The 18,884-nt window shown below is 36.3% G+C and overlaps 1 protein-coding gene across 34 annotated transcripts in view; it reads right to left on the bottom strand.

Annotated features, from left to right (window-relative positions):
• The window catches only part of SLC4A10 (solute carrier family 4 member 10), a 428,088-nt gene that overhangs the window by 153,954 nt on the left and 255,250 nt on the right, over positions 1–18,884 (bottom strand). For all 34 annotated transcript variants that reach the window (XM_085001241.1, XM_085001266.1, XM_085001254.1 and 31 more), the window contains 2 exons: positions 16,044–16,190; positions 2,013–2,151 (listed from right to left, as the gene is read on the bottom strand). In XM_085001241.1, the coding sequence (XP_084857367.1) occupies positions 2,013–2,151; positions 16,044–16,190 (286 nt within the window). The remainder of the gene's footprint in view (positions 1–2,012; positions 2,152–16,043; positions 16,191–18,884) is intronic.

The following is an 18,884-nucleotide window of genomic DNA, read 5'->3' as shown; positions in this document are numbered from 1 at the left end:
CTGTGAACAAGTGTAGAGGAATACTCTTGTTTTTTACCTTTCTATGATTTTTGAATTTTAAATATTAGAAAGTTAGTTTTACTCTTTTTTAAAAAAATGTTAACAGAGATGAACTAGGTGTAAACCATTTTTATTTTCTTCTATTTACTTTTGGTATTTTTTAAATGAAAGAGAGCTATAAAGACTACTCAGGGGAGTTCCCACTGTGGCGCAGCAGAAACGAATCCGACTGGGAACCATGAGGTTGAGGGTTCAATCCCTGGCCTCGCTCAGTGGGTTAAGGATCCGGGGTTGCCATGAGCTGTGGTGTAGGTCGCAGACACGGCTTGGATCCAGCATTGCTGTGGCTGTGGCGTAGGCCGGTGGCTGTGGTGTAGGCCAGCAGCTGTAGCTCCGATTAGACCTCTAGCCCGGGAACCTCCAAATGCCACGCGTGCAGCCCTGAAAAAGATTAAAAAAAAAAAAAAAAAAAAAAAAAAAAAGACTACTCAGAACATATCAAACAAGAATTAACCAAGTCACAGCCATAAAAACAAACAAAATAATTCCATTTTCAGAAACATGGATGGATCTAGAGACCCTCATACTAAGTGAACTAAGTCAGAAAGAGAAAGAAAATACCTGTATGATATCACTTATATCTGGAATCTAATATACGGCGCAAATGAACCTTTCTGCAGAATAGAAACTCACGGACTTGGAGAACAGACTTGTGGTTACCAAAGGAGGCGGGGAGGAGGGAGTGGGATGGACTGGGAGTATAGGGTTAATAGATGCAAACTATTGCATTTGGAGTGGCTAAGCAATGAGATCCTGCTGTATAGCACAGGGAACTATATCTCGTCACTTGTAATGTAATATGATGGAGGATAAGGTGAGGAAAATTATATATATATATATATACATATATGTATATGTATGTAAGACTGGGTCACATTGCTACAGTAGAAATTGACAGAACACTGTAAACCAACTAAAATGAAAAAAAAATTTTTTTAAAGAATTAACCAGGTCAGTATTATTTATAATATTATCATGATTAAACATTTAATTCCACACTAACACTGGCTAAGTTATGGTGGTCATTAAATGCAAGATCTGAGACTTTTTACCTGAGACCTCCGGAATCTACATTTCAAATCTGTCTTTCCCAGGTAATATGTATTTACACATTAAAATTTGGGAAGCAGTGGGTAAAAGTTCCACATTGCCTTGTGCACCCTTGTATCACAGCATTCATTATACAGTATTTACAAATTTGTTTATCTAAATCCCGTGTCATATGGTCAGATTGTTAAAGGCAAATCTAAGATTTTTGTTGTAGTTCTACATCCATTGCACCTGGCACATAATAGATATGCCATAACTATTTGTTAAATAAGTGAGTAAATAAGCAAGAAATGATGAATAAAAGGTAAATGAATATTTATTTATTGCTCTCTTATAGCAATTCATCAATTACATGGCAATATAGAAATATTAATTACAAATAACAGAAAAAGTAATTTTTAAGTTATTTTTAAAAAACCACTAGGTTTAAATGTGCGTATATCCTAGAAACACATTACTAAATATTCTTACCCTCAACAAATAGCACATAAATCCAGGACTACACCTTGAGTTTTTTATAATGTTTGCCCTTTCTTTTGAAAAGTCCCACACTCAAATTATCATATAATATCACTAGTTGGGGTACAAGCTAGCACTTGAAAAGATAGAAATAAATTACTGTTAGATTTCTATTGTTTTCCTGATGACACACAAATTATGCTACTGTTTATCTTTAAGACTGCAGCTGTTGCTGGTTCTGCATCACTGTTTACTATAATTACAGCCTTCAGATTTCATTCTGACCCACATCCCATTATAGGATATGCCCAGGCCAGATGAGCAATTTCAGAAATCAGCAGCACTGATGGATGTTGGCAAAATTGTGGCATTAGAAATCTCTTTTTCTAATAGCACGAAAATTCTTCAATATACCTTCATACTTCAACAAAAAAAATCCTCACCTGGCTGTTTCTCTCCACTCAGCATCCTCACCTTCACGCCAGCAAATCTCATCCAGTTCAGTGAAAAGGTCGTGAGGAATGTGTTCCTCATCATCATCCTCAGTTCCAAGAATAAACTGTACCCGCTGTGATGGAGTGTCTACGGAAATCACAGACATGAACAAGCATTAACACGACTCGGAGCTTCAAATGTCCTGGTCACCGCCTTCAACACCACTCCAAACTCACTGATCCTCTGCCCCCCATAGCAGCACTCATCCAGAGTAGACTTGGGAAATTAAGACTAAATTTAGCATTACATTAAGTCAAATATAATGTAAGATCATAAATACATAAAATGTAAATATATAATGTATCTATATTATCAAACATGAAATCAAATGTGATGATTATTTTGGACTACTTATACCATCATGGAAATTATCTCTACATGTCTTTAATACACACACATTTTCTCTCATTATAGATGCTATATTTAAAAGTAATAGGAGCGTAGACTATGATAAAATTCACTTATACTAAAATTGTGCTCGATATAATTCACCGAAGAACTCTCTTATGATGCTTCTTTGCAGTCACATCACTGTTGCTTCCCTAACCCCTGGCAACAACTAATCTGGTCCCCATTGCTATAGGTATTTTTTTTTTTTTTTGTCTTTTTAGGACCACACTTGCGGCATGTGGAGGTTCCCAGGCTAGGGGTCAAATTGAAGCTGTAGCCACTGGCCTATGCCACCACCATAGCAACATGGGATCTGAGCCACGTCTATGATCTACACCACAGCTCACAGCAACGTCAGATCCTTAACCCACTGAGCGAGCCCAGGGATCAAACCTGTGTCCTCATGAATGCTAGTCAAATTCGTTTTCTCTGAGCCATGACGGGAACTCCTTTGTTGCTATAGTTTTGCCTTTTCCAAAATACGATGTTAGTGAAAACATGGTGTATAGCTTTTTGAGACCGTAGTCATTCCCTTAGCGTAATGACTTTGCCTTTAAGATTTTGAGATTTATCTATGTCTCTGAATGTATCAATAACTTATCCTTTTTAACGCAGAGTAATAGTCCATTGTAACATCAGCTTGTAGTACTACTAGTTAACTAAGAATTTCCTGCTCTATTCCCCTTGGTTCTTTTCATTTCCTATGCTCCATATCTAAAGGGATTAGAAACTAGAGTTAGGATTATGATGGCATATCTAGAAGAAGAAGTTCATGGTAAGAGGGGAAAAAATCAACTATAGTCTTTGTCCTCGACTGGAGCACATCATGCCTGTGGAAGAGAGGGGAATAAAAGACCTTGTGGTTAAAGCAAATTCAAAGTGGTCACTATTACATGAGACTAAATATTTTAATTACTGATTAGAAGACTTTAAGTTACTGAAGAATGACTAGAAAAGCTGGAGAACCCACCAAACTTTTCATTCAGGAGCAAAATAACAGTTTTCATTTAGGAATAAATACAAAGGGATGGTGCAAGATAAAACTATTTATAATTAAATCCCACGAGCAGTACAACATTCAATATGAAAGTTACAAGATTCTTAAAAATGACCATAGTTCTTTTATATCCATAAATGAGTCCTTTAAACTTTTTTTCATTGAAATAGTAGTTGACTATGGTAAGATTATAAGATAAAATAAAAAGTCAAAACAGATTTTTAAATTTATCAACATCTTCTATGGGTCAAGAATTTTCATATAATATTTCTTCTATGTCTCAACAATAACCTAGTTGAAAGGACACTGATATCAGTCTTGAAACACAATAAAAATAATGAAAGAGGAAGGGCATCCATGTTCATGGATAAGGATTCTATGTATTATCAAGATGTCAGTTCTTTCCAACTTGATCTATAGATCCAAAGCAATAACAATTAAAATTCTAGCACATTAATTTATGGACATCAACAAACTGATTTTAAAGTTTATATAGAAAGGCAAAAGACTCAGAATAGCCAAAGTAATATTGAAGAAGTAGAACAAAGTTGGAGAACTAACACCACCCAACTTCAATATACTTACTACAGCACTCTGACAATCACGGTAGTGTGATATTGGCAAAAGAACAGACAACTAGATCAATGGAACAGAATAGAGAGCCAAGAAATAGACTCCCATGAATACAGTCAACTGATTTTTGACAAAGAAACAAAGGTACTAAAGGGGAACAAAGTCTCTACAATAAATGGTGCTGGAACAATTTCACATCCATATGCAGAAACATTAATCTGGACAGAGACCTTATACTTTTTTCAAAATGGATCATAGATCTAAATGTAAAATGTAAATATATAACCACCCAGAAAACAACATGGGAGAAAACTAGATGATCTTGGGTATGGTGGTGCCTTTTTAGATATAATACCAGACACACTATCCATCAAAGAAAGAAGCTGGACTTCATTTAAATTGAAAACTTGTGCTTTGTGAAGGACAATGTCAAGAGAATTAGAAGACAAGCCACAGATTTGAAAAAGATAGACCTAATAAAGTACAGTTATGCAAAATAAGCAAAGACCTCTTAGAACACAACAGTAATAAAACCAACAACCTAATAAAAAAATGGGCCAACGATTTTAAGACAACTCACCAAAGATATACAGATGGAAAATAAGCATATGAAAAGATGCTTCACATGACATGTAAGCAGGAAAATGAAGATTAAAACAATGAAATACCAGTATGAACCTATTTAAATGCCCAAAATCCAGAACACTGACCAACACCTATGCTGGCAAGGATGTGAAGCAACAGGAACTCTCATTCACCACTGTTGGGAGTGAAAAATGGTACAGCCACTTTGGAAGGCAGCTTAGCAGTTTCTTACAAAACTAAACATACTTTTACCTTATGATCTAGTAATTTCTCTCCTTGATATTTACCCAAAGAGTTGAAACTTATGCCCATAAAGAAAACCATGCACACAGAAATTTATAGCATAATTGCCAAAACCTATGTTTATATTCATAACTTCCAAAACTTGGAAGAAACCAAGATGTCTTTCAATAGGTGAACTAATAAATACACTTGATTCATCCAGACAATAAAATATTATTAAGTGCTAAAAAAGAAATGAGCTATCCAGACATGAAGGAATCTTAGAAGTGTATTAGTATGTGAAAGAAGCTGATCTGAAAAGGCTACATACTATATGATTTCAACTATGTGACATTCTGGAAAACTATGGAGAGAGTAAAAGGATCAATGGTTGCTGGGAGTGAGGGGGTGAAAAGGCTAAGAACAGGATTTTTAGGACATTAAAATACTCTGCATGATGCAAAATATTGAATTTGAAATGGAGAAGCTATGAGATCCTACTGTATAGCAATGACAACTATATCTAGTCAGTTATGATGGAGCATGATAATGTGAGAAAAAAGAATGTACACATATATGTGTGACTGGGTCACCTCGCTGTACAGTAGAAATTTGACAGAACACTGTAAACCAGCTATAATGGAAAAAAATAAAAATCATTATAAAATTGCAAATAATGGGAGTTCCCGTTGTGGCACAGTGGTTAATGAACCTGACTAGGAACCATGAGGTTGCAGGTTCAATCGCTGGCCTTGCTCAGTGGGTTAAGGATTCGGTGATGCCATGAGCTGTGGTATAGGTTGCAGACATGGCTAGGATCCCGTGTTGCTCTGGCTCTGCTGTAGGCGGGTGGCCACAGCTCCGATTAGACCCCTAGCCTGGGAACCTCCATATGCCGCAGGAGCGGCCCTGGAAAAGGCAAAAAGACAAAAAAATAAATAAATAAATAAAAATTGCAAATAACAACAACAACAAAATAAAACACTCTGTAGGACATTAAAAGTGACAGATATATGTCATTATACACTTGTCCAAACTCATAGAACATAAAACACCAGGAGTGAGCCCTAAGGTGTACTATGGGTTTGGGAATGATTATGATGTGTCTATGTGGGTCCATCCTCAGTAAAAATGTACCATATGGTGAGTGATGTTAATAATGAGAGAGGCTATACATGTGTGGGGGTGGGCAAGAGGGTATATATAGGGAATACCTTAAACTTCCTGTCAATTTTGATGTAAACCTAAAACTCCTCCAAAAAATAAAGTATTAAAATACAGGGCATCTCAGTTTTTAAAATGTTTAACTGTTCCCACCAATATGTACCACTATACCTTAGATATTATTATACATATTATATATATATATACATACATATATATATATATATAAAATCTAACTATATATATAGTCAAGAAATTATAAGAGGGAAAAACAAACTACTTTTATATAGCATACTTTCTTTAGGAATTAGCAAAGCATTTCTTTTTTTTAGAATGTTAATATATGAGATTTAGTTGTTCTCTTTTGTTTTCTGTTTTTTTAGGGCTATGCCTGTGGTATATGGAACTTCCCAGGCCAGGGTCAAATTGGAGCTGCAGCTGTAGGCATACACCACAGCCAAAGAAATGCCAGATCCGAGCCACGTCTGCAACCTACACCACAGCTCACAGGAATGCAAGATTTTTTTTCTGCAAATTAGCTTGTGATTTTACTTCCTTTTTTTATTGTTATTTCCCCAATACAATTTTTTTTCTACTGTACAGCATGGTGATCCAGTTACACATACATGTATACATTCTTTTTTCTCCCATTACCAAATGTCCATCAACAGATGATTGGATTAGGAAGATGTGGCATGTATACACAATGGAATACTACTCAGCCATAAAAAAGAACAAAATAATGCCATTTGCAGCAACATGGATGGAACTAGAGACTCTCATACTGAGTGAAGTAAGTCAGAAAGAAAAAGACAAATACCATATGATATCACTTATATCTGGACTCCAATGCCAGATTCTTAACCCACTGAACAAGGCCAGAGATTAAACCCACATCCTCATGGATGCTCATTACCATTGAGCCACTATGGGAACTCTTATGAGATTTAGTTTTATTATCAAATATTTTAAGAAATTTGTCAAACTAAATTTTATAGGAAAATGAATAAGAATTAATTCAATAGACAAATCTCTGCTTAACTACACCTTCAGAAGATGCCAATGTCCTAGATATAACATGAATGTTGACTTTGAAGTGAGACTGATGAATTCTCATAAATATGAAATGTACGTAAGAAAATTGCAGTGCAACATATTCATTTGTGATCTAACTTATATGAAATAAGTTAATATTATCTTTTCTCTAAAAGTGTAATATCTGGGTGATAGTAATACATACTAAACCCAATTTCACCAGAGTCAAATGAAATTCTTCTTGACAGCCTGTTAACTTTGTAGTTGGTTGTTGTAGCTGGTCCAAAAAAAAAATAAACTTACCTAAGTCACAATGATAATAGTATAGAAAATAACAATTTATTAAAGTAGGATAATCTATTCACAAGAAGTGGGTTTTTTTGGTTTTTTGTTGTTTTTGTTTTGTTTTTGTTTTTGTTTTTGTTTTTTTGCCACATCTGTAGTATGTGGAAGTTTCCAGGCCAGGGATCAAACCCACACCATAGCAGTGACCAGAGCCACAGGAGTGACAACACCAGTTCCTTAACCCACTGTGTCATAAGGGAATTCCATCACAAGAGGTATTTTATTTGGGTTTTAAATAACATATGGCTCCCTGTATCTGATTTTTCATTCTTTAGAGTAGAAATGATTTTATAGGTATTAGGTTATGCTCACAAAAGTCTTTTTATAATCATCCTATCCTATCAACACACTTTTAATGTGTTAAAAAGACACAGATTATGTCTCAATACAGCAAATATTCAAAATGCTATTCAATGACTTTTTTAATGTTTATGCAACTGAAAACTGTATGGCATAAATCATGTAAATTACAGTAATATCAAAATCAGAATTTTCTAAGCATAAATATTTCTCTTATAGTGATAGATATTTTATTAATTTTCAAGATAGCCACTTAAAACATAGATCATTGTAATACAAATCATAGCTAAGACTATGATAGATTAATATAAAGATTCATTCTACATTTAGTAAATATATATAATGGACTAAATTACAGCATAAAGAAAGTTGCACTAGAGAATAAGGGTCTCAGTCCTTAGTAGCCTCTTCTAGAATCTGCAGATATATCAAAAGACATCATTGAAAGAGTGAAAAAATAAGCCACAAATGTGAAAAGATATTTTAAACATGAAAAATCAACAAAAGACGTATCCATAATATATAAAGAACTTCTACAAATCAAAAAGAAAAACAATCCAACTTTTTAAAAAAGCATAGGCTTGAATAGGCACTTCATAGAAGAGGCTATCCAAGTGGCCAAAAAGCAGATGCAAAGTTGCACAACCTCATTGGTAATCAAGAAATGCAAATTAGGATAATGACATACAATTATGCCACTTATCAGATGGTTAATGCTAAAAGAATGAAATTGTCAAGTGTTAGAATATAAAAAACATATGTTCTCACACTTGTTGGCAAGAGGGTAAATATGAACTGTACTTTGGAAGAATGTTTGGCGTTATCTACTAAAGTTAAAAATACACTACACTATGACTCAGAAATCAATTATGTCACTCCTATGTATGAGAAATGCATATGTACACCAAAAGATATGTACTAAAATGTTCACAGCACCATTCTTCATAGTACCTCCAAAAAATAAATGATCTAAATGTCCACTATAGAAGAACGCATGGTATACACAAACAAATGAGTACCATACAAAAAGGAAAATGAATAAACCAAAACTACAGCCATTTCTTTATTTAATATCTGGCTTGCTAAGTGTTGCAGAGAAGTTTGTAGTCTCTATAGCTTTTTCATATTTTAAGTTTATGTCTTTAAAGCTTGATTGATTATAGGAGGTTTTCTGTGTCCCTTTATTTAAGAAGAAGCCAATGCTAAATTTTGGAACTTAAGAAATTTTGTCGGAGTTCCCGTCGTGGCGCAGTGGTTACCAAAACCAACTAGGAACTATGAGGCTGCGGGTTCAATCCCTGCCCTTGCTCAGTGGGTTAACGATCTGGCGTTGCCGTGAGCTGTGGTGTAGGTCGCAGACACGGCTCGGATCCGGCGTTGCTGTGGCTCTGGTGCAGGCGGGTGGCTACAGCTCCGATTCGACCCCTAGCCTGGGAACCTCCATATGCAGCGCAGGAGTGGCCCCAGAAAAGACAAAAAAAAAAAAAAAAAGAAAGAAAGAAATTTTGGCACTCCAATATATAAAAAATATGAGCAGAATCACACTTTATTTCATGACGCTGTCACATTAAGGCAGTGTTGTGATGAAACTGGTTTTGTTAATGCTGCATCCAGGGAAAAGTGAGCAGGTGTTACTGTAGCCACAGCAATTATGCTCATGTCACAGGCCTGCAATGGCTGGGTCTAATGCACCAGGTCCCATGGTTGTAATCTAATTTCTAAGAGAGTCCAAAGATAGACCCAGCTTTTGGCCATATGATTATGGTGATGATACTTTGATTATACAAAAAATTTTAATGCCCACAAATAAAGTTCGACCTACTTTTGTTACTGCACTTAAACACAAATATTTGTATAAGAATGTGATGATTGGAGAAGGGATTAAGATGGCAGAATAGAAGGACTGGAGCTCAGCTTCTCTCCTAAAAACAACAAAATTACAACCAAATGCTGAGCAATCTTCAACCAAATGGACTGGAAACTTTCAAAAAGATACCCTACTCCAGAAGACAAAGAGGAGGCCACATCAAGAGGTAGGAGGGACGATTATGTAATATACACAACCCTGCACCTCCTGGGTGGGAAGCCCCACAGACTGGAAACTAACTGGTTCACAGAGACTCACCCACAGGAGTGAGAGCTCTGAGCCCCACATCAAACTCCCACGTGTGGGGATCTGGCACTGGGAGAAAGAGCCCCTGGGGCATCTGGCATTGAAGGCCAGCGGGGCTTGTGTGCAGGAGCTCCACAGGACTGGGGGAAATGGAGACCCCATTCTTGAAAGGCACACACAGACTTTCACATGCACTGGGTCCCAGGGCAAAGCAAAGGCTCCACAGGAATCTCGGTTGGACCCAACTGCAGTTCTTGGTGGATCTCCTGGGAAAACAGGGGGTGAATGTGGTTTGTTGTGGGGGAAGGGCATTGGAGGCAAAGCTCTTGGGAGTATTCATCAGTGTACCTTTCTCTGGAGGTGGCCATTTTGGGAAAACCTGGCCCCACCCATCAGCACTGAGAAGTCCCAGGCCAAACAACAATCCAGGTGGGATCAGAGCCCCTCCATCCTTAAACAGCCTGCCTAAAGACCCTCCAGGCACACAGCTGCCTCTAATCTCACCCAGAGACAAAGCCCCACCCACCAGAGGGATAGGAATCAGCCCCACCTATCAGGGAGCAGGCATCAGTCCCTCCCATCAGGAAGCCTACAGCAAGCCCCAATACCAACTTCAACCACAAGGGGGGCAGACACCCAAAGCAAGAGAGGCTACAACTCTGTTGTCGGCAAAAAGGTCACCACACCAAAAACCCATAAAAATGAAAAGACAGAGAACTATAACTCAGACGAGGGAGAAAGAAAAAACCCCAGAAAAAATGGCTAAGTGATCAGGAGATTCTCAGCCTCCAGGAAAAAGACTTTAGACTGTTGATGCTGAAGATGATGCAAGACATTGGAAATAAACTGGAAGCCAAGATGGATAATTTACAGGAAACACTGAGCAAAGAGATACATGATATAACACTTAAGCAAGAAGAGATGTAAAATACAGTAACTGAAATAAAAAATCCATTAGAAGCAGCCAACAGCAGAGTACAAGAGGCAGAAGAACAAATAAGTGAGGAGGAGGACAGATTAGTGGAAATTATGGATACAGAACAGAAAAGAGAAAAAAGATTGAAAACAAATGAAGAGTCTCAGAGAACTCTGGGACAACGTTAAACGCACCACCATCCGTATTATAGGGGTGCCAGAAGGAGAAGAGAGAGAGAAGGAGACAGAAAAAATATTCAAAGAGATAATAGCCAAAAAGTTCCTTAACATGGGAAAGGAACCACTCACTCAAATCCAGGAAGTGCAATGAGTAGCATATAAAAGAAACCCAGGGAGGAATACCCCGAGACACATATTAATCAAATGGACCAAAATTAAAGACAAAGAGAAAATACTGAAAGCAGCTAGGGAAAAGAAACAAAGAACATACAAGGGAATCCCGATAAGGTTATCGGCAGATTTTTCAGCAGAAACTCTGCAGGCCAGAAGGGAGTGGCATGATATACTTAACGTGATGAAAGGAAAATACCTCCAAGCAAGATTATTTTACCCAGCAAGGCTCTCATTCAGATTTGAAGGAGAAATCAAAAGCTTTACAGATAAGCAAAAGCTAAGAGAATTCAGCAACACTAAACCAGCTTTACAACAAATTCTAAAGGAACGTCTCTAGGCAGAAAAGAAAAGGCTGCAACCAGAAACAAAAATTCCACAAATGACAAGGCTCACCAGTAAAGGTATATATTCAGTAAAGATATGAAAACATCCACACACAATTATGCCACCAAAATCAGAAATCGTGGGAAGAGGAGGGTACAAATGCAGGACACTGGAGGTGCACTTGCAATTAAGAGACCAACAACTTAAAATAATCTCATATATATATATATGTATACTCATATATATATATAGACTCATATCAAAACTTCAGAATAACTGCAAACCAAAAATATACAATTGATACACCATCAAATATATATCAACTCAAATACAACACTTAAAATAGTCCTCAAACCACATGAGGAGACGAGAGGAAGCGAAGAAAAAGAGCAACAAAAACAAATCCAAAACAAGTAATAAAATGACAATAAGAACATATATATCAATAATTACCTTAAAAGTTAATGGACTAAATGCCCCAACCAAAAGACATAGACTGGCTGAATGAATACAAAACAAGACCCATATATACACTGTCTTCAAGAGACCCAGTTCACTTCTAGGGACATATACAAATTGAAAGTGAGAGATGGAAGAAAATACTCCATGCAAATAGGAATCAAAAGAAACTGGAGTAGCAATACTTATATCAGACAAAATAGTCTTTAAAATGAATATTTTAAGGGACAAGGAAGGTCACTACCTAATGATCAAAGGATCAATCCAAGAAGAAGATATAACAATTTTAAATATTTACAGACCCAACTTGGGTTCACCACAATATATAAGGCAACTGCTAACGACCTTAAAAGAAGAAACAATAACACAATAATAGTGGGGAACTTTAACGCCCACTTACAGCAATGGACAGACCATCCAGAAAGAAAATCAATAAGGAAACACAGGCTCTGAATGAAACATTAGACCAGATGGACCTAATAGATACTTAAAGGACATTCCACCCAAAAGCAACAGAATACACTTTCTTCTCAAGTGCACACAGAACATTTTAGCCCATTGATCACATCATGGGCTAAAAACCAAACCTTGAAAACTGAAATCATATCAAGCATCTTTTCCAACCACAACACTATATGACTGGAAATCAGCAACAAGAAAAAAAACTGCAAAAAACACAAATACATGCAGACCAAACAACATGCTACTAAACAACCAATGGATCACTGAAAGAAATCAAAGAGGAAATTTAAAAATACCTAGAAGCAAATGACAACAAAGTTATGACACTACAAAACCTATGGAATGCAGAAAAATCATTTCTAAGAGGAAAGTTTATAGCAATACAAGCCCACCTCAGGAAACAAGAAAAACTCAAATAAACAAGCTAACTTTACATCTCAGGCAGCTCAAGAGAGAAGAACAGATAAGACCTAAAGTTAGTAGATGGAAAGAAATCATAAAGATCAGAGCAGAAATCAATGAAATAGAAAAGAAGAAAACCACAGAAAAGATCAATGAAATGAAAAGTTGGTTCTTTGAAAAGATCAACAAAATCAATAAACCCTTAGCCAGACTTCTCTAGAAAAAAAGAGAGGATTCAAATCAATAAGATTAGAAATGAAAAAAGGAGAAGTAACAACAGATGTCACAGAAATACAAAGGATCATAAGAGACTATAATATGCAACTATATGCCAATAAAATGGAAAACATAGAAGAAATGGACAAATACTTAGAAAAGTACAATCTTCAAAGACTAAACCAAAATGACATAGAAAAGATGAATGGACCAGTCACAAGTACTGAAATTGAAACTGTAATTAAAGAACTTCCAACAAACAAAAGTCCAGGTCTAGATGACTTCACAGGCGAATTCTATCAAGCATTTAGAGATGAGCTAACACCTATCCTTATGAAACTACTCCCTGAAATTGCAGACGATGGAACACTCCCAAATTCATTCCATGAGGCCACCGTCACCCTCATACCAAAACCAGAAAAAGATACCACAAAAAAAGAAAATTACAGGCCAATATCACCAATGAACATACATGCAAAAACCCTCAACAAAATACTTGCAAACCAAATCCAACAATACATTAAAAAGGATTGCACATCAATGATCAAGTAGGATTTACCCCAGGGAGGCAAGGCTTCTTCAACATCCAAAAATCAATCCGTGTGATACACCCCATTAACAAACTGAAGAGTAAAAACCATATGATGCTCTCAATAGATGCAGAAAAAGCCTTTGACAAAATCCAACACCCATGTCTGATAAAAACCGACCTCAACATAATAAAGGCCATATATGACAAACCCACAGCTAACGTCATTCTCAATGGTGAAAAGCTGAAAGAATTCCCACTGAGATCAGGAACAAGACAAGGATGTCTGCTCTCGCCACTGCCATTCAACATAGTTTTGGAAGTCCTAGCCACGGCAATCAGAGAAGCAAAAGAAATAAAAGGAATCCAAATTGGAGAGGAAGAAGTAAAACAATCCCTATTTGCAGATGACATGATACTATACGAAGAGAATCCTAAAAACTCTACCAGAAAACTGTTAGAGTTCATCCATGAATTTGGCAAAGTCACGGGATACAAAATTAATACACAGAAATTGATGGTATTTCTATATACTAACAATGGAAGATCAGAAAGTGAAATTAGGGAAGCAATCCCACTTACCGTTGCATCCAAAAGAGTAAAATACCTAGGACTAAACCTACCTAAAGAGACAAAAGACCTGCATCCTGAGAACTCTAAGACACTGACGAAAGAAATCAAAGATGGCACAAATCGATGGAAAGACATACCATGCTCTTGGATTAGAAGAGTCAATATTATCAAAATGACTATACTACCCAAGGCAGTCAACAGATTCAATGCAATCCCTATCAAATTACTAAGAACATTTTTCACAGAACTCAAACAAAATATCTTAAAGTTTGTTTGGAAGCACAAAAGACCCAGAATAGCCAAAGCCATCCTGAGAAAGAAAAATGCATCTGGAAAAATCAGGCTCCCTGACTTCAGACTATACTACAAAGCAAAAGTCATCAGAACCATATGGTACCAGCACAAAGACAGAAATATAGATCAGAGGAACAGGATAGAAAGTCCAGAATTAAACCCACGCACCTACAGCCAACTCATCTATGACAAAGGAGGCAAGAATATACAATGGAGAAAAGACAGCCCCTTCAATGAGTGGTGCTGGGAAAACCAGACAGCGACATGGAAAAGAATGAAATTAGAACACTCCCTAACACCATACACAAAAATTAACTCCAAATGGATTAAAGACCTAGATATAAGACCAGATGCTATAAAACTCTTAGGGGAAAACATAGGCCAAACACTCTCTGACATAAACGACAGCAACATTTTATCAGATCCACCTCTTAGAGTAATGACAGTAAAAACAAAAATAAACAAGTGGGACTAAATTAAACATAAAAGTTTCTGCACAGCAAAGGAAACCCTAAACAAAACACACAGACAATCCACAGAATGGGAGAAAATATTTGCCAATGAAGCAACTGACAAGGGATTCATCTGCAAAATTTATAAACACCTCCTACCGCTCAATACCAAAAAACAAACAAACAAACAAACAAACCCCATCAAACAAAAATATTCAGAAGATCTAAACAGATGATTCTCCAAAGGAGACATACGGATGGCCAAAAAACACATGAAAAGATGTTCAACATCACTCATTATTAGATAAATGCAAATCAAAACCATGTGAGGTACCATCTTACACCAGCCAGAATGGCCATCATCAAAATATCTATAAACAATAAGTGCTGGAGAGGGTGTAGAGAAAAAGGAACCCTATTACACTGTTGGTGGGATTGTAAATTGGTGCAACCACTGTGGAAAACAGTATGGATATTCCTCAGAAAACTCAAAATAGAACACCATTTGATCCAGCAATCCCACTCCTGGGCATCTATCCAGAGAAAACCATGACTCAAAAAGACACATGTACTCCAGTGTTCATTGCAGTACTCTTTTCAATAGCCAAGACATGGAAACAACCTAAATGCCCATTGACGGAGGAGTGGATCAAGTAGATGTGGTACATAAACACAATGGACTATTACTCAGCCATTAAAAGGAAAGAAATAATGGCATTTTTAGCAACATGAATAGACCTAGAAATTATCATGCTAAGTGAGGTCAGTCAGACAATGAGATACCAACATCAAATGCTTTCACTGACATGTGGAATCTGAAAAAAAGGACACAATGAACTTCTTTGCAGAACAAATACTGACTCACAGACTTTGAAAAACTTATGTTCTCTAAAGGAGACAGTTCGGGAGGTGGAGGGATGCACTGGGGGTGTGGGATGGAGATTCTATAAAATTGGATTGTGATGACTATTGTACAACCATAAATGTAATAAATTCATTGAGTAATAGAAAAAAAGAGTTAATACATCCAAGTTCTACTACTTAAGCATATTTCCTCAATCACAAATCCAAGCCATTTCTCACCTTCACAAAACAGATGCACAAGAGAAAAATAAAGATTAAGCATTCTCTCTCCCACTTCTTTCCAACCTGCCCAACATCTTTTTATAAGATATAAACAATTTTATAACTATGAGATATTACTTCTAATTATGGATTGTACAAATATAATATTATAATCAAAAGTTTAATTAAAACAAAGAGAAAGAGTCTTACCAAAAGAAGGTGACTCCCTTCCATCCTCTAATCCTGAATCTCTCTCTCGGTCTCTCTTTCTGTGTTTATGACCACGATGCCTGTGACGTCGATGGCTTTTTCTTCCTCCCAGGGGAACATGAACTCCAATAAATAGTGTCCGATGACCTTCATCAGAAGTAAATACACAAATTAAATCCTACTTTATTCAAAGGCAAAGAAGATGATTATATGTTAATGGAAACCCAATCCAATTCAATTCAGCAAATAGTTTTTGAGTATTTATGATGTGTAAAGCTTGGGGCTTGGCACTGCATCTTGGTATTACACCAATTTAAGCATATCACAGGTCTATTACAAACATCTACAATATTAATTATTTGGTTATACTACATTATATAATCATCATTAATTTATTAACTATCATAATAATCTGTGTTAATCTCCCATAATTTATAATTATACTTTTTTCATTAAAAATATTTTGTTCTATTTTCTTCCTACACTCAACAAACCACTTAGCTCACCAGTTCTCTTCCCTTCACTGTTAAGTGTGTGAAATAATCCCTACATCTAATAAAACAGGTTTCACCAAGTTCCTAGCAATGCCAAATCCTGTGCAGTTTTTTCAGCTCTGTTTCTGTCTGTGACACTTGATACCATTGGCCACTCTTTCCTCTATGATTTAACTTTGTCTTGGTCCTTCTCCTTTGTTTTGCTCATGTTAGTTTCCTTTACTGGCTTTTCTTCTATTTACTCATTCAAGATTGAAATCTCCAGGATTCTTTGACCTCCTGATTTCAACTACTACATATGTGTGTGTATGTATGTATAGGTATAGTTACACACACACACACACACACACATATATATCTTATATCACACGTCTCTCTTAGATTGTAGACTTATATATCCATCCATTAGAAATATTCACATGGACATCCTCCCATAGGCATGTCAAACTCATGACCATGGAACTTGCCATTTTCTTTGTCCTCTAAGTATTCTACATATCATCTATCTCAGTAAATGCACATCTATCGTCATTTCAAAGCCCAACCAATCTGTCACCAGGTCCTTTTTTACCTCTCTAGAATCTATGCTCTCTTCTAGGGCTGCTGTCTTAATTGGGATCCTCATTTCTCACCAAGACTATTAGAACATTCTCCTTAGCATTTTCTTTTATAATTCCAATCTTGTCCCACTTCATCCATCCTGAATACTGATGGCTTTTTCTTCCCCAAAATGCAGATCTGACTGCATTACTCCCCTGCTTTAAACTCATTGATTGCTTTATGTTGCCTATAGGATAAAGTTTTTAGTACACTATAAAACCAACAATATCTGAAATCTGCCTATTTCTCCAGACAGGCTTCTAAATGCACCGTCATACATGTTATAAGCCAGTATGTGCTTTTTCATTCCTGAAATGCCAGCCGTTCTCAAGTTTATCTGCCTTTACTTAATGCTGCTCTTATTCTTCCAATTGTATTTGAAATGCCTTTGTCTTTGCTGATTATCTAATGAATGTTCAACTCATTTCCCAAGTCTCAGTTCAAGGATTATGCCATCTACAACATTTTTCATGGCCCCTCAGTCTAAATACAGATGAACATGTTCCCCCCTTAGGATCCTCTAGTGCTTAATCATATATACCAAAGTACACTAACTCTTGATTGCAGTTGTTTACTAATAAGTAGCTTTCTTACGACTCTTCTCTAGAGAAGGTCCATGTGTTGGTCATTTTGTATCTTGGGCACCTGAACCAGTGCCTACCAAACAGCAGATACCTAACAAATGTTTATGGAAATTAACAACTTACTGAGTGGTATTGTGCTGGGTATTAGGGATACAAATATAAATAAAATATTATTTTATTTACAAAAAGAAATCCTGTAAATCCTAAGAAAAAGATAAAAACTCAGTGGGAAAGTAGGTAAAAAAATTGAAAGGCACTTAATAAAAGAAAAAATCCAAATGGCTACATGTAGGAAATGGTGCTCAACTCCATCAGCTCTCAAGGAAATGGAAATTCAAACCATACTGAAATATCTCTATATCCTAACCACAATGGCAAAATTGGTTGATACTTCAGTGCCTTAATGTGATGTAGACCAGTTGCTCCTGCAGTACCATTGGTAGAATATCACTGGCAGAACTATTTTGAAACAGTGTGGCATTTTCTACTGAAATTGAAAAAATCCACACTTTATGACCCAGCAGTTCCCTTGGACTCTAGAGAATTGCAGGCAGATGTATACATGTATAAGAGACATAGAGAAGAATGTCTACTTCAGCACTGTGTACAAAGACAAAATACCTGAAACTATCCCTAAATCCAATAGGATATATATAGCAATAATGAAAAGACTACCAATACGCATTAAATGAATCTCACATAATATTGAGGAAAAGAAAGTATAATTCCCCTAATAAAGATTTAAACAGAAAAACTACATTGTTCTGCGATGCATACACAGGATGCATGCTCAATACAAAAAAGACTCAAAATACTGGTTGCCTCTAGCACAAAGAATAGGAGTTGTGACTGGGAAGAGACAAATGTGGAACTTCTGGGGTGCCAAAAATTTGTTTCTTGATGTAAGTTTTTGCTTTAAAATTATTTATTAAACTTTTTACATAAGCTTTATGCACTTTTCTCTGTGTATGCTTCATTTCACAATTTTAAATTTTTTAAAGAAACCACAAGAAACCTTTTTTTTTTTTTTTTCCCACTGTACAGCAAGGGGGTCAGGTTATCCTTAGATGTATACATTGCAGTTACAGTTTTTTCCCCCACCCTTTCTTCTGTTGCAACATGAGTATCTAGACATAGTTCTCAATGCTATTCAGCAGGATCTC

This window comes from Sus scrofa, chromosome 15 (genome assembly GCF_054392235.1).
Source record: "Sus scrofa isolate SSC_HxYL_T2T_F1_AM1 chromosome 15, Sscrofa_HxYL_maternal_Yorkshire_Landrace_v2.0, whole genome shotgun sequence".
In the NCBI taxonomy this organism is placed as follows: domain Eukaryota; kingdom Metazoa; phylum Chordata; class Mammalia; order Artiodactyla; family Suidae; genus Sus; species Sus scrofa.
The sequence above is the reverse complement of the archived record's forward strand: the minus strand, read 5'-3'. Positions and strand labels throughout refer to the sequence as shown.